This window comes from Vanellus vanellus (assembly GCF_965231255.1).
Source record: "Vanellus vanellus genome assembly, chromosome: 1".
NCBI classification, from domain to species: Eukaryota; Metazoa; Chordata; class Aves; order Charadriiformes; family Charadriidae; genus Vanellus; species Vanellus vanellus.
Window position 1 is genome coordinate 94,169,372 of NC_138905.1, and position 23,962 is coordinate 94,193,333.

Genomic DNA, 23,962 nt, shown 5'->3' on the forward strand with positions numbered 1-23,962 from the left:
CAATGATGTTAAGATCTGTCAGCCAGAATGAAAGATGTACATAAGGAGAAATTGCACAATTATCTCCTGAGCTACTCCTGTACTGCTGCACTCTGTGCCAAGGCTTTTCAGTTTAACCTGTGAACAGCAGGCTACAGGACTGGAAGGTTCTAAGGTCTCCCTAGGTGGAGCAAAGAAGATGGTTGATTCAGACAGGTAATAAGGTGGTTCCCACACTGTGATGAACTGCACTTTAGAGAAGCGCATGTGCTGTGACTGGTGTTATATGCAGACTTTCTTTAATCAACTGTGGACAGCTATCGACAATTTTTTTTTCCAAGACATGCCAAGTACTATAGCCAACACCTCCATCAATTCAGATCTCCCTCTGAAGAGAGCTTTAGTACTGACTTTGCCTATCAGAGCAGGAAAGAAGGGGTTAAGTCTGTTGTCTGTTTCTCTCCAGTCTTCAGAAGGTGACTAAATGTGTTTTGTATCACCAGTGACACCCTTTTGATAAATACACTTGAAGTACTACTGTCTCCTCCTATTCCCCCTGTGTTTCTACAACATATGCTGTAATCCTGGGGTTGTGAAGAGTGTGTTGACACTCTTGAGAAGTGCCAAGTGACACATATAGCTGAATACAATTTAGTTGCACTGAAACAGTAAAGCTATGCAGTTTAGCTACACGTTTATCAAGACTGCACTTTTACACTATAATTAAAGGATTTTTTAAAAAGCAGTTTATTCAAGGGAGAATCATAGTGTTTTTTCCTTGCATATAGACCAAATCCCTAGGCATCACTGCTTACCAGCGTGCCCAATTATATTTAGCACCTGGAAGAGACATCTCTGGGTGTGGCACCCAGTAGGTTAACAAAACACTTTCCAAGGTAGAGCAATTATTTTTAAACAGCTTCTTCTTGTGCAAGACTTACAAATCCAAACCAAGGCTACCTGGGTAGATTTTTAGTTATCCTAAAGAGCCCGAATTCCAGCAGCATCCACAAGCCTCCCTTACAGCTCTCCAAAAATCTTGTTTTATACTGCTAGGATTTCCATGAGGGATACCCATCATTTGATTAACTAAGCTTTCAACATCTGACAAACAAATACCAGTATTGTTTGCTGGATATGAGTCCCTAGCCATCAACTTGGATTTCAGCAAAACTATCTAAAGCCTTCTTAATCTCCTGATCAGTTTTAGCAAGTGACAAAAGCCAGAAGATCTATATGGTAGTAAAAACTATTACAAGCATCCCCTTTCTTCCCTCCCCAGGTTTTACAAACCAGAAACAGCAATTAGGTACCCAGCCCTAGTGAAGTTTGTAAGAAATGCTTTAGTGATGTATTTGCTTTTCCAAGATCTTTCCCTTGGGGTACTTAATAACCAAGGGAAAGTGTCTGTAACCTTTTAGGACTACAGCTACACACAGGAGTCCCAGCAACTGTGTGAGACATTGTGCACATCTCAGATACTGCTACAAATACGCTTGCCCTCCTAACCAGCCAAATACATTCACAAATTCATACAACACCACAAGTGAAGCACCCACAATTGTTCAGCTGTATTAACCCAATGCATTAAGGGAAAACTCATCTTTATTATATAAAGGGTGTTTTCCCCCCCCCTTCTTTCTGAAAAATTTCCACAAACTTAATAAAAAAAGGTTTCATATATTCCTAACAGCAGACTAACTGACCTTTGAAGGCAAGGATAACAGAGCATAACTACCCTTTAATAAGTCCCACATATAGGGGAGACAGAAGTGTAAAAGGAGATTTTTTTTAAACAACAAATAGCACAGGCAAGAAAGCACTGGAAATGAACAAAAGCATTACTTTCATAAAGCACCTGCATACAAATGCATGTGGTCCCTAGGGAGGTGGCTAAAACACAGTTAATTTGGGGTTTTAAACAAAAAAAAGGACCAGGGCATAAGCCTCAGCCTTCTAACCAAGTTATGCAGTGAATTAGTGATAGGACATTGTTGAAACTCACACCAACAATATTCTTTTATACAGAAGTTTGTTCATTTCCAAATTCAAGGAATATTCTTGAAACCTGAAGACACTCATATTACATTTCTGATGTGAAAACCTCCTAGATTATTAGGAATTCTAAGAGGTTTCTATAGAAGTTACAATCCCCATGCATCATATACTTACAGGTATACAAGTTAAGCATATATACTTATCAGTTACAAATAACAAGAAAGGCTGTGTCAGCACTTACTCCTGGCAACGCATGTCTATTGAGTGAATCTCCTTCTGTTTGAAGTGTAGGTTCCCGAACTAAACCAATCATTTTAGGTAGTTTTTCATCCCTTTCTCCAGAATCATCACAAATGCTGGATCTGTCCAAAGCAAAAAGTAAGATATCTTTAGAGATATAAGTGCTGAAAAATCTGAGAAAGCTTCTCATGTGACTTTTGCATTCAAACCACAGCTGTTCCGCTAATATTAAAACCTACCAACTCATTCTTCCCACATCCAGCTTGTTAATCTCTCAAACCGTTTTCCTCATCCTAGCCACCCTTCAGAGGGATTCAGCTTCTGACCATAAGGTTAGTAAAACCAAACACTGGTGAATCAGTGAGAAAGAGAGTGGTGGGGGAAAAGAGGAAACAGAGGTAGGTTAAAACAAATTTGGAAAGAAAATGTTTTAAGAAAGCTTGGGACAAGAAATTTTTTCCCGCATCCCTGACTTCAGAGTTGCAAAGGTTTTTGGGTTTTGTTTGTTTGTTTTTTTTACAGGGAAAAGCCTCCAGGTAATATTTAATGGGACATCTTTTGAAGATGGCAGTGAACTTAAGATGTTTGGTTTTGGTTTTTTTTTTTTTTTCTAATAAGCATACTCAGATAACACAGGATTGAAGAGAGACATAAATCACATTGTTCCAATTTTCAGAGCCATGCTTATTTACATACAGATACAAAAATGAAAGCCCCATTATTAGACTGCACTGGCAGTTCATAAGTCAGTTCACATTTGTTCCAAGAAATCAAGGCAACTGCATTAAAGAAAAAAAAAAAAAAAAAAGAAATCCACATACAGTTAGATTATTCCAACTTCCTAATTCAAGCTGAGCACAATCCAAAATAAGCTAAGACTTCAGACATCAGGAGAACAAAGCAATGCAACTGTTTCAGTCTCTACATAGGAGAGGAAAAGCATCTGAACATCATACATAGCTCCATTCCACTCAGCCTTTCCATATTGTTGGAAGGGCATAAAGATCTTGACTAGATACCATCATGAGAAAAGGCTGCTATTTAAGTTATCCGGTTGATATCCCCAAGCAGATCCAGGGAGAACAAAGTCTTCCTATCTCCCTCCTCTGACGGGCCTCAGCTGCACTCCCCCTATATTAGGCAATGAATACATTTAAGTTTTTATGTATGCTCAGTTTATGCAGTTCGATTCTTTGCATCTTTTTATTACAAGCTCAACTCTTCTGGTAAGGCTACAGCAGCACTTTGGAAAAAGGAATCTTTAAGAAAGAGGACAGTGCTTCTCCCTGTGTATTTTGATAAGCTTTATAGTCTCTCCTTACCGAGATTGCCCGTTGTCCTCAGATGATGAGTGGAAGCTCTCCATCTCCTCACTGTTCAGGCCCAGCTCAGAGCCATAGCTCTGGTGCACCAGCTGCCAGAATTCCTGCTTGGTCAGCCTCTGAAAGAAAGAGAGCTAGTCAAGAACTACAGTATGGGACAGTAAGGCACAGGAGGTAAAACAGTAAGAAGTTTGAATTACGCCACAGCCTTTAACCTCAATTCTGACAAGGACTGAAAGCATTTAGGTATCACATTTCAAGATTGGATTTCAGCATTTTGGGGAACTGTATTCCCGTCCACTACATATTCCCAACACACATCATCGTTCAACCAATAACACCAGACATGAGAAAAATTGTTATTTCAAGAAAACATACACTTGCAGCCAGTACTTGCTTCTTCATGTATCACCAATGTTTTCACAGATATCTTCAAGGTAGCTCCCTCTTGAATTTCACTCGATACGGCACAATACCGGTAACTAGTAGACAGCAAGGCACTCCCGCTTTGATCTTGGACAAACTGCTTAATAGATACATGCCTGCTTCCTCAGGATGCTCAGAGCGCTTTACAAATGGTGAGAGGCTAGCATTTCAGTCACTACAGACAGTGGTGTCTAGGTCAGCCAACTGTCCGCTTTGCAAGGTGGGACAAGAGGTCCTCGGTTTGGAGTGACACCAGAACCCCCTTTACGTAAAATAGTTGCTTTTGCTCAGTAACAGTGTCACCTTGGAACATCACTGGCTACTCTTTCTCTATAATCTCTCTGCCCTGCTTCATGAATTCTCACAGCTACCGGCATATATTTAAGTTCTCTCAGATCATCAGGAAAGTCAGGAAGTGAAAGCAGTATGACAAACTCATATCGACAACATAAGCAACTAGTTTCAAAGTCCACTTCAGCTGTAAAGGACTAAAAAAAAAAAAAAAAAAAACACACCAACCACACACACCAAACAACACACACAAAAAAAAAAAACCTAAAAAAAACAGAGAAAGAGAAAGGAAATAAGGTTCTGGGATTTAACAGCGCTCACAGAGCAATACTAGCAATCTTAAAAAAAGAGATGCCACACTGGAAAATGTGCCTCAGCCACAATCCATATTGATCAAGGGAACAGAACTGTGCTAATGAGACAGTAACACAAGTACTGCTCACTATTTGCATGAAATGATCACATTAAATACCCATGCATTATTTAAAGGGCTTTTAAGTGATCCTCTCCACCTCCCTGCTCCACCTGCAGGGTGTTACACTACCCGCAATTTTAAACAGACATAAAAAAGCTGACCCATGGGCAGGAATGTAAATGCGCGCCCATATACACCCTCAGCGCTCCCCCCCCCGGGATCCCGACACCCACCCCCTCCCGCCCGCTCCCGAAGGGCGTCCGTCGCCCCTCATCGAGACAGACCTGGCGCTTCGCGCTCTCGGGACACCCCCGGCCCCGCCGGCTGCTGCCGCGCTCCCGCTTCCTGCTGGGCGGCGGGGCCCGCCCGGGGCCACCTCCCCTCGCCCGGGGCAGCGCCTTCCCCGGCAGCCGCCGCGCTCCGCCCGGCGCGGAGTGGGGTGGGGGAGAGCAGAGGGACACCGGCGGGCACCGCCACAGCGCCTGTCCCACCCCGCCTCGCCAGGACACTCACGCGTGTCCCTCTGCCCCCGCACTGCATCGCAAGGGGGCCGCTCCCCCCTCCCCAAACAGGGGGACAGCGTGCGAGGGGCAGGGCAAAGCCAGGACACGGCTGTTCTCTGCCGCTCCCTCGGGTTCCCAAATCCCTAAGAGGGGGCTGTCCCTCGGGTATTTCCCAGCACAACACGGTTTCGGGCTTTTCCGACAGCGGCTGGCTCAAGCACCCTTATTGGTAGAGATCCGTGTCAAGGTGTTTAATCCTACCGAGGACAAAGTAAACATTAAAAACACAAAAAAAACCCACACGCATATAAAAGCGAGGGTCATAACAGCTAATGCCAACCTCCCTTTGCCACGGGGGTTTGTTCGACAAAGCAATGCAGTGCTAAACACGCATGCACCAACATACAGCTGCCGTACTTTCCCCCAGGCATGCTGCACTTCGGAGCAGTAAACTCATAACCACAACCACCTACAGCTGTTTTCATTAAATGGCTAAAAACAGGAGTAGGCATTACACAGTTACAAAATATGACTGAGGTGCAGCTTTAGATAGCACACCTTTCAGCCAGAAATTAAAGGACAAACAAAGCCACTTTCACTTCTGTTGCCCAATACAGCCAGTGCCTTTATTTCCAGTCATAAGGAAATAACTAGGAAACAGCTAATGTCGCTAATTGAATTCACTAACAAGTACTGCACCAGTCTGTGGGCAAATCAGACCGCCCTTGTACAGAAAGCTCAACGGTTTGACAAAAGCAGAGAAACTTTCAGCTATGCATTTTAGGAATCTATAAAGCTCTTTCCTGTGGTTTTGTGAAGTCAATGTTACCAACTTCTCCTTCTAAAAAAGGATTCTTGCACCCTGCTCAATTATTCTGAGCTCAGTGAGATATAACAAGTTGTTAACGGTCACAGACCAAGATCAAACCAGACTTGCTTTATTGTATCAGAAAGGATTAGTTGTAAAGGCAAAGAAGGGCACAAGTTTTCTGGGTCAAACTTCTGCTTCTGAGAGGATGGTTTGAAAAGACCTGAAGCTTGAAAGGCTGAATCTAAACATGAATTACTTTGCCCCCTCAAGGTGATGGTCTATACTGGGTTCTTTCCTCAGTTCTCTTTGTATACAGAAACAAAGGCTACAAGAAGCAGCCGGACACATTTTTGTTTTTAACTGGGAGCATAAAACAAACTTGGTGGCATGGCACAAGCAATACCACAGAATACCACCGACATAAGTAAAGCCACTGATTTTTGCCCCCTATGGACAGATGCAAAAATAAGAACAAGACACTCCATACAGGCTTACTCCAGAGACAACCCCCCACCAACACACCACGCTCCCACCAGGCAACTCTGATGTGGAATTCTGTTTGATTGCTTGTTCACAAGGGAAAACAGTGAACTGCCCCTCTAACCGCCCAAACATGAAATCAACCCAAGCCCTCTTTGTTCTCTAAAACACCCTTTTTGCATGCAAAGGTGCAAATAAGCTTTTTTTTTTTAAACAACCTTCCCTGAGAAGCTGCTGGGGAAGGCAGAACTATTGTCCTGGTAGATGTTTGCCACAAGAAGCCCAGCTCATCAGAAATTCCGGTCCCTTCTCACACCTCTAGACTTACCTGCTACAATGACTCTGGAGACAGGTGCAAATCTCTACCCAGCAAAGCATAAGGAGAACAATAGGAAAATAAATCCAACTCTAAGGAAGAGGTCTCATGGGAATTGAGACTGATTAAGTTAAGATCTTGTTCCATTAGAAATAAGGAGCACTGTGTTTGTTTGGGATTTGAATGACCTGCCTAATTAGATTTTAATTTGTTCCTTCTCCCTTAAACTGGAAGGATATTTGATACCCATAAGCCTCAGGAAAATAAAGCAAAAGTATAAATGGCATCGCTTTCACTGTCCATAGCAGCCATTACTAAACTCGTTTTACCAATCTCAAAAGCTTTGCAAAACAGGAATTTTGGCTTATTTTATGAACTGATGTATTATTGAAAGCCTCAGTGGATGTGGAAGCAGCTATCTGTTTTATCAAGACCGGTGTCATGTCTCTTCCAGACCTACATTAATGACTCCTTATTTTCCATGATGCTTCCCCCTTTGACCAGGAGCATTTAAAAAACAACGGTGAGGTAAGAGCCTAAGAGACTCACTCTAAGCACATTTTGCAATAGGAATGGAAAAAAAGATGGAATTTTCCCTGAAAGAAAAAAGTCTTTACATGGACATTTAAAAAAAAAAATATCCTAAGGCAGGACCATCTTAAGAGGATGGTACCCACTGATTCCCAGAGGAACCAAAGTTGAAGGGCACCAAATGCACAGTATTCTATTCTGAGCAAGATCTGAAGGAGAAGCTATGAGCTAGAGAATTACAATTTGGCAAAGGGGACCAGGAGTCCTATCAGAACAGAGACACAAAAGTCAGGGGAGAGCATCTTGATGGCCAAAGTAAGCTTAGGCATGGAATAACACATAACCATTTACTGGTTTTCTTACACAATGCAACTCATTTCTAATAGACAGAAGATGACTTGTTCAACTGTCTAAAGACATGCGATACTTAAGTGCAAGGCAGAATGGCCACAAGATGGAGATCTGGGAAAGGGCATGCTGACCCTACCGAGAAGTTCTGCAGGTGGTGAAAGCTTAAGGTATGTCAGGCAAAGCAGATAAGTTGCTCTTTAGAGGTGAGACCTCAGAACACAAAATCTATGGCCAGGAAGCATTGAAGAGGGCAGAGCCAGTGACTGAAAATGACCTCTGTACAAATGTGATTTGAAGCAACTGCAATTCCATTCCTCTGGATCCAAATCCTGCAAATTGGGGATTATCCACCATCAGGTGGCACAAACCAGCACTGTGACAGCTACAATCAGTGTTACACTTCTGACAACACCAGAAGGACTTTATTTCATAATTTAACATTTGGATGTCATCTCCAGGTCTAGCAGATGCACTCCAGATAACGAAGTTACCCATAGGCTTTAAAATATTTAGCTATTTGCAGAGGAAAAAAACAAATTAAAACCAGCTCCTATTGGAATTGCTTCCAGAGCTAGATTTGGGGGTTTTGTCACAAGCCTAACAAATTCTGACAGGACTCTATCACCAGAGCCCAGAAACACCAGGCTTCATATACTCAGGGCATTGGATACCATGCCAGAGCCTCAGATGAGATGTATGAGATCTCTTTCAAATGTATGCTGTCCCCTGTCATGGCGGGGAGGAGAAGAATGCAGCAAAACTGCTTCGATGCAGCAAGGGCTTCAGAACAGGTCAGTGGACAGCTGTCATTGTAGAAGAGGCTCTGGATCCAGCTCTAGCAACTGCGTTTTCTGCCTTCGCCTCCTCAATAGCTTGATCTAGTTTGGTTAAGCAGTAAAGAATCATAAAGCAGGCTGACAGGTGACTTAAAACACATTCTAGCACAGAATCAGACTTTACTACATTGCAGAGATAGAAACAGGATTTCTGTTTGGTTGAGCTTCAAGAAGCAACTACAAACACATCACATTAAAAAACCCTATGTACACCTCATGGTAATGCTCCATTTTACAACTGAGAACTCAGAGCAGAAATTCACATAACAGACATACTTCAGCAAGGATGCAAGAAAGCTAATAGCAGGATTAGATAGAAAGAATAAGGAGAGTTCCCAAGCTACTCAGATGGTCCCTAAAACCTGCTAGCTTAATTTCATCTTACACACAGCTTATGGCTTCTACTTTCATATCTATCCTTTAGTTACTGCTCTGAAGAGAAGAATTTTTCCTAACGTGACTCTCATTTCAGTGGCAGAGTAGAAACTCACAGGGAAAACCAATAGTGAACAGCACAGAGCTTGTTGCCTCTGTTCCAGCCCCGTGGATAGGTTGGTATACCTCAATGCTCATACATCCACCCTCCAGCACCACAAACTAACCAACCGAATAAGTTAATTACCATTCCTGACAAACTTTGCCTAACAAAAGAATACCAGCTTAATTGCAGTTGCATATTCCAGTCGAAAGATGACATAGTACATTGTGGGTTTTGCAGTGCTACTGCTGGATTCAAGGCGAGTGTGATATTACTCACATCAAATACCAGTTAACAAGAGATTTGCAGGAAACATTAGTTTTGCCTTAATTGGCACTTTCCTTTATTTTCAGCTTTTGTTTGACAAAAAGTGCCTCTGGTCTGCCTTGAAATTCATCTAACAAAAAATCCTGTGTGCACTACATGTAAGTAGTACAACAGCTGTAAGCCTTTGGGGACCATTGTAGTGCAGAGTTATATATGGGTATTTCAGTGTTCTATTGCAACTGTGTTGAAATATTTAAACAACGAGAGCCATAAACAGGAAGGAATTGGTTTACAAAAATTGCATTACTTACAGTGATGTTGTGCAAAAGCGTCAGTACATTTTTAGAAAGATTACCTTAAGTGTTCACAAATTGCAATATAAATCAAGCTAACTAGCAGAAGTTGCCAAAATACACTTCCATATCATACAGCTTGCCTTTGTTGCATTTATTCAAGGTCAGGGGAGTTGTAATGAGTTGGTTGGCAAAATTTCAGATAACTTATTTGAGAAGGTGACTTTTGGCTTTTTCCTTAAAAAGAAAAAAGCTTTCACTGAAAAAGCCTCTTGCCTTGCTGATCACAAATTAGCCATAGAAAATGTGAAGCAAATGCATGCCAATATAGTAATATCTGCTTGAGTTGGTAGTGAAGAGAAGCACACAACCTATCTTCAAAGAGAAAACACTCCATCAACATAAAAGCCATAGATGGCAGCATGAGAAGGTAAGAATGGGAAGTTTATCTGGGATCTAAAGTAGAACAAGCTGAAGGAGAACATCAGATTAGATTTCTGTGTCAGAAAGAAAAAGCTAATTTATTACGGAAAGCCTCTTATCCTCCAAAGACATATCTGCTTACATTAGAAAAAAAAAATACTATTTTGCTGGTACCTGGGGTTAAGTAACACTTCCAAGCTTACCTTATCCAGCAACACATTCTGCCATAAGCGGAAGATACTGAGGTAGCTTCTGTCTCTTGCACTGAATGATGTGAAGAAAAACTGCAAGAAAAACAAGGTGCAAAAAGCTCACTTGTAGGTATTTTCGAGAAACCCAGAATGCTTCTTTGTATCTTGAATATATAAGATTTTCAGCAATGGTATGCTCCTTTCACACTCGGACCTGGGCTCATATTTCTCACGACTCCACAATTTTTATCACTTTCAGTAAGTGAGAGTTAGTTCCTCAATATCCACATAGTATATAAAGATACGTACTTTTCTAGACATCCAATTGCAATCATTTGTACCTTTGGCATAAAGGAAGAGCTCCCCCTCAACTAACTACAGTTAAATCTTTCTCCCACTTCCAGATCGGAGGTGGAACAAATCAGAGATGCATATGCCTACTTCTTACAGGCCACAGCCCTTTCCATCCTTCCATCACATATTCCTTTTACTAATCTTTTCACATGAGAAGATGTGAAATTAAAATAGGAGATCACATTAGATGCATCATTTGCAGCATTAGAATCTTTCCCATTCAAAAGTTTGTTTAACAGAGAAAGAGGTTTATTTTCTCTGATGATAGAAGTGAATATTTAATAAATTGAGAGGGAACAGCCAAATATGAAGAATCTCAGCTCATTCATAAAGAACAGCTCCAGATTCACCCTGGAAAACTATTCTCTGTACCCAGCCAAGAATTATTGTTTTCAGCAATTTTCTTTCAGGAGCACTTTAAATCCAGTGAGATCACAAAAGTATCAAACTCAAGGACACGCTTTCTGAATTCGTGCCCTGAATTTTCAGTTTTCAAATGCATTTCCTTTGAAAATCCGTGGGACAAAAAATTCCCTACTTGATGGTTACAGCATCAATACCAGTCTCCAATCAATCTAAAGTTGAATTATCAAGACAATATGCACAGCAACCAAAACACCAAGTCTGTCTTCTAATCCTAACTACATTTAAACATTTGACAGGGAAGTTACTTATGTAAATTTAAAACTACAAGTGCTCTGCCCTGGACATTATAATTAAAAAAAAAAAAACCCCAAACCATATTTAAACACAGGTTTTCACCTTCTCTCCTTTTGTTGCTATTTGTATGGCATTTGGAATGAGCCGAGCAGTCTTCTCCTTTGTCATGAAAGTGATATCTTTCAAGGCAATAGAAATCTAAGCAGAAACAGAGTTAATAAGACTTATTAAAAATAACTGTTAAGACTAAAAATTCACAAAGTCACAGAACATGCAAGAGGAACTCAAACTAATCCCAAACCCCAGGATGCAATTCAGTTGAGACCACAGAGGCAATTACTGTCACCACTTGCTAACCTTAACAGCAAGCATTCCAAAGTACAAGCAAGTTAAGATGACTTAAGAGTAATCTCTTCTTCTTTCATACTAGGACTAGGGAAGCAAGTAATTCTTTCTTCTTTCCTTCCATTCCTCCAGCAACACTCAAAGATTAAGGGCATAATCCCAACCACATACAAACCACAGATCTGAAACCAACCCTATATATAAGGCAGGACACATAACAGACTATCTTGACTATGTTGTCTCATGCAAGTTTGCGATCTAGTCCATTTTCAGAGATTTTTTTGCCATCCAGACACTGCAAGGCAACTGTCCTGCTTGGGTGTGTTTGCCTTGTGTATTAGTACTTGAAATGTTTCTGTTTGGAAGAGCATAGTCTGACTGGATGCAACAAGCCACTTCCAAGCCTACCCGCTTCCCTTGAAGATAAGGCTGTGCTGCCATTCAGCTTAGAGAAAGGAAGAACATACAGTAGGTTTGTGGTTTTTCCTGTGTGTGCAGAAGGTCCTCCACTCACTCACTCTCTCTCTGCATCAACACAGCCTGCTAAGGAGATCCCAAAGCTTGGCTCTAGCATTGATGATGCTAAGATTGCTCATGATAAGCTCAGATTGCCTCAAGGTATCACTCTGCTAGCCAGGCAGGAGCAGGTTACCAGGATGTATGATTTTTCAGCCAAAACAGCAGTCTTCGACTAGTTTACATATTCAAGGATGTAATTTCAAAGCAATTGAAAAAAAAAAATCTCAAGTCCGCAATAAGAAACATTCCATCATCAAATCCATCTGATGAAATTAAGCTTGGTTTTCAGTTAAGCATTTCTACATGTCCACTTTGTCTTAAGTACACGAGCCATTTTTTGTCTGCCCTGTGTATTTCAGAGCACATATAGTAGAATTTAAGATATTAACTTAAGGTATGAGCAGTTTCACAGCTGCAGAACATATTGATACATCTCCATCACCTATTAACTAGGTTACTTTTCCTTTCTCATTCACTGCCTCATGCTATTTCTACAGCAGATACGACAACTACTTGAATGAAAAAAATTAACTCTTTAACCTAATTTGAGTAAAACAGAGGGCCAACATGTCACAAATATCTACTTTTGCTCATACCGTACAGACCACAATACGAGAACTTGCACACGTTATTTATAAATTCTCTTCAGATATTCTTAGATGCTGATATTCACATGTGAGACCAAACCAAGAAAGGTTCTATGCTGGAGAGTTCTTGAACAGGCAACACCATGTACTACTATATCATGTCTTACAGGAGAAGTTTACACATTACATACTTTACAGAACAACTCTCCTTGGTAAGGAGAGGCAAATAATCATCCAGAAATGTAAAAGATCAGCTTTAGCATAACTCCTGAACTCCTTCCTATGGTGAATAACTGACTGAGCAGGCTTACTTCAGCATTCAGATGTCTCCAATGCTATTCTCATTTTATGGAGCAATGGATCTGAATTTCTACTCAGGGATGCAGGCTCGCTCTTTTCAGCGCAAAGTTGGAGACTGACAGGGTAAGATTTGTTTGAGGGACTGTTATATTCTGATAGTCCAAGACAAAGAAGAGTTAAGGTTCACATGAGCTAAGAGGTCTTACTGTGGTCTCCCATCGGAAAATGTTGCTGTGGAAACAGAGCCAGTTTTCAGAGAGATACAAGCGTCCTTGCAGCAGGATATCCTTCTGGAGTGCACAGGCATAATCTACATACAGAAAGCAAGAGCAAGTTTACTCACTTATTGCGGCTCAGTTGACTCAAACCTGTTAACTTAAAATGAGATAAGGGTATTACAATACAAATAAAAAGTCATTTCTTTCACTCTTCAAAAGTCTGTGAAGGTAGACTTGTACTGGGCTGCATCCAGACCACTGTCTGGCAACACCCCAAGGCCCGAATTGATGGAAGTATCTGTGTGACAACAGCACTTCATGTATCAACCCCCTGTGCATTATCCTATATTTTCAGGGAAGACATATCAGGCAAGATCAGGAGTGCATGGAAGAAGTATTAAGTCAAACTCCAAAGCACCTAAACAACAGAATACACAAACATTTTATATTATAACAGATTATACTATACTCCTACATAAGAGTAGTTCGTGTGTTGTAGTAAGATAACAGTTTTCCACTAAACAGATCCTATCACTAGTTAAAACTACCTGCAGAGTGAGACTTTTAACAGGTAGCTTGAAGATATCCAGTTCTTCAGGCAGGGGATATTTTCAGAAGCTGACTATAATTTTTATCACGATACTGCCTCTGGCTGAAACATCCCTATTGAGAAACAGATTTCATCTAGAATGCAATTACCCATCATCAGATACCTGCTAATTAAGAACAAGAGCGGAGGATTTGGTTGCACTTTTAAAAAGCTTCTCTGAGAGAACTTTCATAATTTCAGAGCCTGAAGACTCAAACAAAAGGAATTTTCAGAAGTACTACTGCTAGAAAGTTAAGACAGATCCCTTTTGGAAGCTCCAGCCTAAAGAAGATTACCTTCATATAGAAAATACCCAGAATGCACCTATTCGTGCAGGATGTTCACAATTTTAACTTTAGGAGGTATCAAAGAGTTTTGTTATTTCGAAAAGCATTGTATCCGGTATTGTCTGAGCCAGAATTTTGACAAGATGAATACAGTTCTTGTTCAAGTACCAAGAGGTCCAGGAATCCCTCACCATCCTAACTTCAGGGTAACTCTGCATCTACAGAAGCTTTTATTATGTTTTGGGTTTTTTAATTCTATTGAGTTTTCCCCTCAAATAATCAAGTGGAAATAAAGTTTCTTGCAACAAGCATGAGGCATGTATACAAGCCCTTGAAGGCATAACTGCAAACAGAATTACATAAACCTAAAGGAATCCAAACCAGTAAGTTGTAAGTACATGTTTAAAGAGAAATCAGACACCAAAATGCTGGGAGAGCAGGGAGAGGGAAGGCAGCAGGAGTTTGAGGTTAAGGACTTGAGGAAAGCATTACCAAGAAGTTTGCAACCAACTTCTGTGTTTGGGGGAGGGCGAGGGATTCAGATCTATAAATACTGGAGCACTGGGCAAGTGATGGGTAATATCACCATGACCTACCTACACAAAAGAGAATATCAAAACAAAAGGGAGAGATTAGTATTTCTCCTCTTAAGTTTTCAGATCCAGTAACTTAAGATACTGCTTGTAAACAACATTTTCAGTCAAATTAAAGTTAGTGGCAGCCCTTTAAACTCCCATTTCGGAAGTTTAAGTAACTTCTTTTTCATTAGAAGAAAAGAATTAAATTTCATCTAATTTTTATATACAGGGCTCATTACAGTGGAATAGTCACTTCTTTAACAGCTAAGTTAAGAACAGGAGCAGTTACAGTTCTTTTAACTAACTGCAGCAATTAATTGCTTCTTTGAGCACTATAAAGCCTGTGATAAGTTTCTCTGCATCAAGCAAAGGAAGAGCTGTTTGCTTGGAAGATGCAAAAAGCCTTTCCAAAGTAGCACTGCTTTTATGGGGTAAAAAAAAGCATATAGAGTAATGACTTTGCTTCTGATGGAGCAGGTACTACATTGTTGAGATTAACCCATTACTAAATCTCTCCAAGTCCTAGGCAGTCTGTTCATTGAACCTGTGCTTCAGAGTTTGCTCCATGGCTTTCTATATCAATCCTATGTAAAGAAAGACATCAAAACAACACTTTAAAGTAATATCCTTTTTTTTTTTTTTCCTGTTTTACTTCTGTACTGAACTCAAGTATTTTAAAGATGCAGAAAGCATTTCAAAGGATAACGACCTCCTTCTGAGACTGGAAAAGGACGCAGGGATTTAAATGTTTCTATGCAAGTGAAAGCTCTAATTTCTCTCCCATTAACCTGGAAGGAACTCAGCATGCTGCAAGAATGTACTGACTGCCTCTCAATATTCACTTCCTTAAAGGTTGCACAAGATGAGAGATGAACTTTAAACAGTCACAATGCCACTTTTGTATAAAAAAAACACACCCCAGTTCTTGGACAGCGTATTTGTTCCATAATGCTCAGCCAGCTGCAAGGCAAGTGATAAAAGAGGGAATAAGGTACATCACTGCATGCAAAGGAGGTAGGGTTACATGCTTGCCCTCTTTGGATTTTGCAGTGGAGCAAAAAAAGGTGTCAGAGCTCAAAAGGAACGTTTCTGCACCAAGAAGCTACGCACCATAGTGCACAGCATTATGTCAGGATAAAATGAAGATTGATTAGTGTTTTCCCATGATCTCCTATGATAGCTGATGGGAATTACACACTTAAATACTGATTATTTTTTTTTTTGTCCTCATACCACATAGCTGACATTTGTCTCTGAAAAGAGTCTTTTCAATTACAAGCACCCACTGTGTCACTCAGTCCCAGAAGTCACATTAACCAAGATGCCTAGGGCAAGGGTCTAGGCTTAGTTCCAGGGCACAAGGGAAGAGCTTCTGTTAAGGATGATCCACCTGCTTAACAGAATCAGTGAAGCAACATCCCTTATCTTTGTATCCAAGTACCAAACCGTTACAACTATGGAATCGTTCCCTCCACCCCCAACATCTATGGTAACTGACTCAGTCATAACTACTTGCCTCTTTAAAGTAAAAGAGAAAACTTAGACACTCATAGGATAGAAAATAAATGGTTATGACACTGCAAGAGGTAACAAGTTGGTTGTCTGTGCTGGAAAGAACATAATACAAATTCACCGCTCTCAGGATTTAACTCTACATCTGCTCTTCTCGCACTTGCATTGCACAAGTCCGTCAACGCACATACGTTGAGTTTATGTGCTCAGTGCTCACCCTGACCCTGCCTGGTGACATTTCTTTCCAGCTTGTCAGCTAACAGCTGTCAGACAGTCACATCTCCACTGCTGTCAGGAAAGGTTTTTGTCTAAAAACCCACTAAAAAGTAGCAGCAGGAAAAGACATTAAGGCTCCTATCCCATATCTAGATGGACTGAAGGATTCTGTATCCTCTCCACTCCAAATCCAAAAAGGAACCTGTCTTTTTCCACAAAGCAGGCAGTATAGAAGAGGAGTGTGGACCTGACTTTCCCTGAAGGTATTTTATGATAGTTCACAGACAGAAGAATAGGAAGGTATCAGCTGTAGTTAGAATTTACCATAAAAAGAACACCTTGGCACTACTGCAATCTGGAGTTATCAGTCAGAAGACAAGCATTTTTGGTGTGATTACGTCTTACCTACTATGAGTCTCTCTGAGTCTGGCAGATGAGAAAACTGTCTCTTGAATTCCTCGCTCCTATATTTGTAAGTGGAACTTGAGAGCTACAATAAAGAATGGTAAAAGGTTAAGCAAACAGATTTATTTTCAGCCATCATCTGTCTTCATACTGGATGCATAATTTTATCTTGAACAAACAAACATCAAAAGAGCAATAAAGAATAGGTGGTATCTAAATGTAGTCATCACTGTAACTTTATGCTTGCTTATGTAAGAGTGTGCTTCCAGTATTTAGGATAGGATGGGCCAAACTGTTCCCTGTATGAGGCCAGATGCCAATTACAAGGCATTACAGTTGCATGATGGCAACCTGCTCCACTCGTAAGGATGAGAGCCCCTTCCAGGGCTAAGTCTTCTAGCACAGGTTAAATGAAGAGGTAGCAAGGCCACAACAAAGGAGGTGACAGAGCAGATCAAGTCCTCATGCAAGCCAATAGCTGGACACAAGGACACAAAGCAGAACACCAATTTCTAATTGCAGCACCATTTCAGGAATACTACAATGCACTGGGTTTTTTTGCCAGTTGCTATAATTAGACCTGTAGGAATAAAGGCCAAAGTTTCCTCCAGTAAACACAAATAGAAGCACCACCATCACCTCTTGATTTCCAGACCTGTTCTACATTTCACCCCATATTTAAAAAGATTACTGTCTAAGGTTCATTTAGGACTCAAATTAGGTGGCAAACTCACAGCAACAAAGATTAATCTTGATGGACTTTAACTCCTTATTCTTATAAACAAATGCCCCTGATCCTATTCAAATGAAGAGCTTCAGCATGTTCTCCAGGAACAATTCTGCTGTAAAAGCCGTATTTTTCATTCTGCAGTAATAACAAGGTCATTTTTTTTTTCCCCCAACAGATGTTGGTCATTTATTTTAGGGGCCATTCTAACTGTATAAGGCAATGACTCATCTGGACTACAGTTATGACAGGAAGAAGTCACTTTCAAGTGTTAAAAAAAACAGGTATAAGTATAGTATAAGAGCCTCTGTTACATCTTTTTTTTTTTTAAATTTTATTTTTTTTAACCTAAGGATCTCAAGCATGTAGCCACTGTTCTCTCCTTGAGCATTTGTATTACTCCAAAGCTTGACATTCACCACGAAACCCATCTCTACCATAAGATCAGTGGCTATTTATGTTCAGGGTGGGGGAAGAAAGAAGAAAGGAGGCAAAGAACAACTTTTGACTGTATGACCTTGCAGCAGGTTTACTAAAAAACTCACAGCTTGAGCACTCCCACAGCATGTTAGTTGGTCGCTACCCTTTCATTATGTCTGTGCTTGTCATCAAAACAACCCCCAAACAAAGAGAGACTATTTTCAGCTTGAGAGTCTTTTAATAAACGAGTGCCAATAGTGCCCTCACCTCATCAAGGGTCTCACGCTTTACTATTTTCCACAAAGAGATTGCTGCTTCTCACTGTTCAAAAGTTCCCTGAACACCACACTACACACACATCCTATGATGGTCTGTCATCTACCTGTACTTGAGAATCAAGCTCTTTAGCCACAAGAACACGTAAGCGGTACTTCAGGGTCAGGTATTTAAGGGCACACAAGAGAGGTCAAAGTCACCCTGACTCAGTTCAGCTTTTAAAAAAAAAAGTTAATGTTACGTTCTATTACCATCAATAAAAGAAAACCTTTATGTTTGACCACTGGTAAGTACATATTTGCTGTCCACCAATATTCTGAGCATTGCAATGCAAAAAGGCAGTAAGGGAGGGAGACAGAAAAAACGTCCACCCCTCCCCTTCTGAGAAAAGTAAGCATGAAAGCTTTAGGTGCAACTAACAGGGCAACATGTTAGACGCCCTTTAAACTGTATGCTTCCAGTTATATTTCAGCTATTTCAGAAGTTATGAAAAAAACATTCTTGGGGAGCACGTCATCTACTAAAAAGCAGGTAGGCTAAAGTTTCTTGGCCTTGCCACATCAAGCCCTGAAATGCACACTTTTAACTGATCATCTGAAACAGGCATCCAATGACTGTACCACTTTGAAGAAATTAGTTCTTTGCAATTACTCTGGAAGGAGATATGGGAAAAATGAAAAGTTAACTCAGATCTATAAAGTTTCCATCTGTAGTTCCAGAGGCCCTACAGTTTACACAGTAATACCTCAACTGACTGAAGTCTGAGCTTGTGATGACAATGCTAACATGCAAGTGGAAAAAAAGAACTGGTCTGCCATGAGAGCAAAAGAAGGTTCACAGTCTTCAAGCCCGATTTATGAAACCATGATTTAAGCAGCCGTGCTTTTAAGGAGAGAAGAATTATCTCTTGTATACAGCATGTTTGAGAAAAGAGCTACAGCGAAGTAAAGCATTTTTGTGGTTACAAGACAAAAGGGATCAGGAAGAGAATAGGAACATTAGAGTATCACAGATACATTTATATTAGTGCCTGAATCAGCCAGTTCAACGGCTCCAAGAATCCAAACTCAAGATATCTTGAGCTTTACTTTGAAATGAATTTGTTCTAGAGTATAAAACTTGCCATAGCTTGTCTGAGAAACCCTTGCTGGCATTTAGAAGTGTTCTTTGTCACAAGTAACAGACAGGCTATAAGAAATCCTCTTATTAATTGTCGATTTCTACTGAGCTCTTAGGACATTTATGAAGAGGCTGCTCTGAATCCTTATCTAATAAGCAGAAAAAAGTGAGCACACTGAAACTTTTTAACCTTATCTTTTCCTCACTTTGTATGAAAGCTAGCTCACTTCGATCTGTAATTATTACGTACTCAGTATGTGGCTTGGTGATTAAGAGATCACTCAATAGACTTGGGAAACAACAGGGACAATATTAACACTATTGGCACTATCAATTTCCTTAAAGTGAAGAAAACGAGACATTTCCATTTCTATGAACACAGTATCTCTCATAATCACTATTATAATATCCAAGACATGACAGCATTTGAGGCAGGTTGCCACCTCTGAGTTACAAAACTTACCATCAAATATTAAAAGAAAGGCATAAATTAGGCTGTAGTATGGCATTTAAGAAATGAAAACAGCAACTCATTGTTAACACATGTACATTTCTAAGTTTAATTATAACTCATCAGGCAAACATTTTGCCCGAGGATAATCTTAGACATTTATAGGTATGCTATATTTAATCACCAAGAAAATTATTAAGTCTAGCCAACAACACATTAGCATTTTTTATCTGAAGCCATAAAATACACCAGAAACCTGTAAAATAGCATAAGCAGAAAAACCTTTACAGTGTCATCCAGAAAGTTTTACAAAAGACAGTTATGTAAGAACCAGATATTACCTGAAGACGCATAATGAAGTGATTCTCATACCTTGTTTAGAAATGGACTAGAGTCCAAATATATAAAGTCATATTCCAGAAAAAAAAAAGTTAACTTAAATAGGACTAAGCTAAGTTATTTATATGACAGAAACCTGTTAAAAAACAGATTCCCTTCATGTTTACATCTTCAAAGTGTGGACATTGCAAATAATCTGCGCCATTTAGCAAACTGTGGAGGAAAATTAAGCTACACTTTCTCCCAGGAACACAGTAAAAATGCTAATCGTTAGGAAATTATTGGCTTGCACATATCACTAAGTATGTAAGTAGTCAATCAACCTCAGCAGAACAGTGTGTGCGTTTTTTAACATTTGCTAATGACAGTAATAATTCTGCATTTGTTTTGTTAGTTTTTTCCCCTTGCTTTGAGACACCACAAAACCCACACATGACCTGACAATTTGCATTCTATAGGTCTGACATGCAGCTATGAATACAAACAGCTGAGAACACAGGTAAGGTGACCTCACCACTAGAGTAATACAACTCTGATGTCACTTGTTTTAAGAGATGCACATATGTCTCCCACTGAGCTTCAGTCTTGGTATCAGTTACCAGCAAGTGCTTGGGGGGGGGGTCCCAGAATCAAACAAGCCTATATGCAAGCTGCCCGACCTACTCCTTATTTATCCTCAGAAGCCTCACTTAACCATCAAAATAGGGCCAATGACACACATGGCTTTGCTCCTCTGTCTACAAGCAAGCAAATCCATGCCACTATCTCTACACCCCATTTAAAGACCATATGATGTGCTGTTCCCCAAAACCAGAAGAGCTTGACCTGTATTTTCCTGTGAAGTTTCCAGACATGGCCAAAACCAAGTTTGGAGATATTAGTAAGGTTAGGATGAAAGTAATTTTTAATCCTACACACAAGCACATTAAAACAAACATTAAATATCCTGGCAAAAAAGTTGCATTTCTACTGAAGAACACATTGTTCCCTCCCCCCTCCTTCAAATTAATCTAAAATCCTGCTTAGCATCAGAAGAAAAAGAAAACAGCCTCCAGAAGAACAACACACAATCAGAGAGGAACCTGAGTTTATACAAGAAGACTACATGTATTCTTGAAACTTATCAGGTAAGTGAGAAATAATAAATAAATAAAAAACAAAAACAAAATATACCAACACCCCACTTTCAGCAAGTCTAAAGCCCCACTAGGTTAGGAGAGAGGGAAGTTAACAGCCCTGAACAAAAGCCATGTTTATCACTATAAGGCACACAAACTTAAGACCTCACACACTCCAAAACAGATTCAAGCAAACTTATCTATAAACACAAGAACAACTCCCATGGCACACTGAGATGGCAGTCACTCTGCTGAGGCTACCTGTAAAATGTGCCAAGTTTAACAAGCCTTTCCATCAGAGAACTGTTGCTCCCACTGCAGCCATTTCTTCAGTCCAGAAAAGTTCATTATGACCATTCAATCTCATCTATACTGCACAAGCCACAGCTATCCCGCAATTTAGCTCCTGCTTTAAAACCAGAACTGCAGTGACCATATTTTTCTTAGGGAAAGAAAAAAAAATACTACATTTTTACCTTCTTAAATTAAAAGTCACTCTTGATGGAAAAATCCATCCTAGCTATGGATAGTTCTTCTAGTGGTCTGTTGGTTAGTCTTATCCTTACTTTGTGAATTATTTTTGGATTGTGAGCAAGTTACCCCATATTTTCATTTTCAATTTTATTTTCAATTAAGCTTCTCAAGTCTATTAGCAAAAAGATTTTTTTTTCAGACTTATTCTCACAGCTCTTCTAAATACCCTCCTATTACAGAATCACAGAATTATCAGAGTTGGAAGGGACCTCTAGAGATCATCTAGTCCAACTCCCCTGCTAAAGCAGGATTGCCTAGAGCACATTACTCAGGACTGCATCCAGGCGGGTCTTGAAAATCTCCAGGGAAGGGGACTCCACAACCTCCCTGGGCAGCCTGTGCCAGTGCTCTGTCACCCTCACCGTAAAGAACTGTTTCCGTGTATTTGAACGGAACTTCCTGTGTTCTAACTTGTGCCCATTGCCCCTCATCCTGTCACTTGGAACCATTGAAAAGAGCCTGGCTCCATCCTCCTTCAACCCACCCTTTAGATACTTGTATGCCACAATAAGGTCTCCCCTCAGCCTTCTCTTCTCCAGGCTAAAGAGTCCCAGCTCTCTCAGCCTTTCCTCATAAGGGAGGTGCTCCAAGCCCTTAATCATCTTAGTTGCCCTTCGCTGGACTTGCTCCAGCAGTTCCCTGTCCCTCTTGAACTGGGGAGCCCAAAACTGGACACAGTATTCCAGTTGTGGCCTCACCAGTGCCGAGTAGAGGGGGAGAATGACCTCCCTCGACCTACTGGCCACACTCTTCCCTATGCAGCCCAGGATTCCATTGGCCTTTTTGGCGACAAGGGCACATTGCTGGGCCATGGATAATTTACTGTCTACCACAACCCCCAGATCCTTCTCCTCCAAGCTACTTCCCAGCAGGTCAGCCCCTAACCTGTACTGGTGCCTAGCATTCTTCCTCCCCAGGTGCAGGACCTTGCACTTGGTTTTGTTGAACCTCATTAGGTTCTTCTCTGCCCAGCTCTCCAGCCTGTCCAGGTCACGCTGGATGGCAGCACAGCCCTCTGGGGTGTCAGCCACCCCACCCAGTTTGGTATCATCAGCAAAGTTGCTGAGGATACACTCTGTCCCCTCATCCAGGTCATTAATGAATATATTAAACAAAATAGGACCAAGTATTGACCCCTGGGGGACACCACTGGTTACAGGCCTCCAACTAGACTCTGTGCCGCTGATCACAACCCTCTGAGTTCTGTCCCGCAGCCAACTCTCAATCCACCTCACTGTCACCTCATCTAGCCCATACTTCCTCAGCTTCCTAATGAGGATGTCATGGGAGACAGTGTCAAAAGCCTTGCTAAAGTCAAGGTAGATGACATCCACGACTTTCCCCTCATCCAGCCAACCAGTTATAACATCATAGAAAGCTATCAGATTGGTCAAGCACGATCTACCCTTGGTAAATCCATGTTGACCACTTCCAATAACTTCCTGTTCCTCAACGTGTTTGGAGATGACATCCAGAATGAGTCGCTCCAATACCTTCCCAGGGACAGAGGTTAGACTAACCGGTCTGTAGTTCCCTGGGTCCTCCTTCTTGCCTTTTTTGAAGATTGGAGTGATGTCGGCCTTCCTCCAGTCCTCAGGCACCTCTCCTGTTCTCCATGACCGTTCAAAGACGATGGAGAGTGGTCTAGCAATAACATCCGCCAGCTCTCTCAGCACTCGCGGATGCATGCCATCAGGGCCCATGGACTTGTGAATGTCCAGCTTGGCCAAGTGGTCTCTGACACAGTCCTCCTCAACTGAGGGAAAATCTTCCACTCTCCAGACCTCCCCCTTTGCCTTCAGAGTGTGGGATTCATGAGGGACAGCTTTAGCAGTGAAGACCGAAGAAAAGAAGGCATTCAGTAACTCTGCCTTCTCTGCGTCCTCCACCACTAGGGCACCTGTCTCATTCACCAGTAGGCCTACATTTTCCCTAGTCTTCCTTTTTCTATTGATATATTCAAAGAACCTTTTCTTATTGTCTTTAACTGCAGTGGCCAAGCTGAGTTCTGATTGAGCTTTGGCCCTTCTCATTTTCCCCCTACATAGCTTTGTTATATCTTGATAATCCTCATAAGTTGCCAACCCCCTTTTCCAGAGAATGTAAACTTTCCTTTTTTTCCTGAGGTCCAGCCAAAGTTCTCTATTTAGCCAGGCTGGTCGTCTTCCCCATCTGCTCGTTTTTCGAGACAAGGGGATGGCCTTCTCCTGAGCTTTTAAGAGCACCTGCTTGAAGTATGCCCAGCCTTCCTGGGCAC

General features: G+C 41.0%; 1 protein-coding gene across 5 annotated transcripts in view; it reads right to left on the bottom strand.

The window, feature by feature from the left end:
* Positions 1 to 23,962, bottom strand: part of GRAMD1C (GRAM domain containing 1C) — a 58,408-nt gene that overhangs the window by 18,982 nt on the left and 15,464 nt on the right. For all 5 annotated transcript variants that reach the window (XR_014269778.1, XM_082491936.1, XM_082491935.1 and 2 more), the window contains exons 3-8: positions 16,722 to 16,806; positions 13,123 to 13,226; positions 11,268 to 11,363; positions 10,164 to 10,244; positions 3,540 to 3,658; positions 2,219 to 2,339 (exon numbers count right to left, since the gene is read on the bottom strand). Coding sequence is in view for 4 of the 5 variants with exons in the window: in XM_082491936.1 (XP_082348062.1) it covers positions 2,219 to 2,339; positions 3,540 to 3,658; positions 10,164 to 10,244; positions 11,268 to 11,363; positions 13,123 to 13,226; positions 16,722 to 16,806 (606 nt within the window). In the remaining variant the exon portion in view is untranslated. The remainder of the gene's footprint in view (positions 1 to 2,218; positions 2,340 to 3,539; positions 3,659 to 10,163; positions 10,245 to 11,267; positions 11,364 to 13,122; positions 13,227 to 16,721; positions 16,807 to 23,962) is intronic.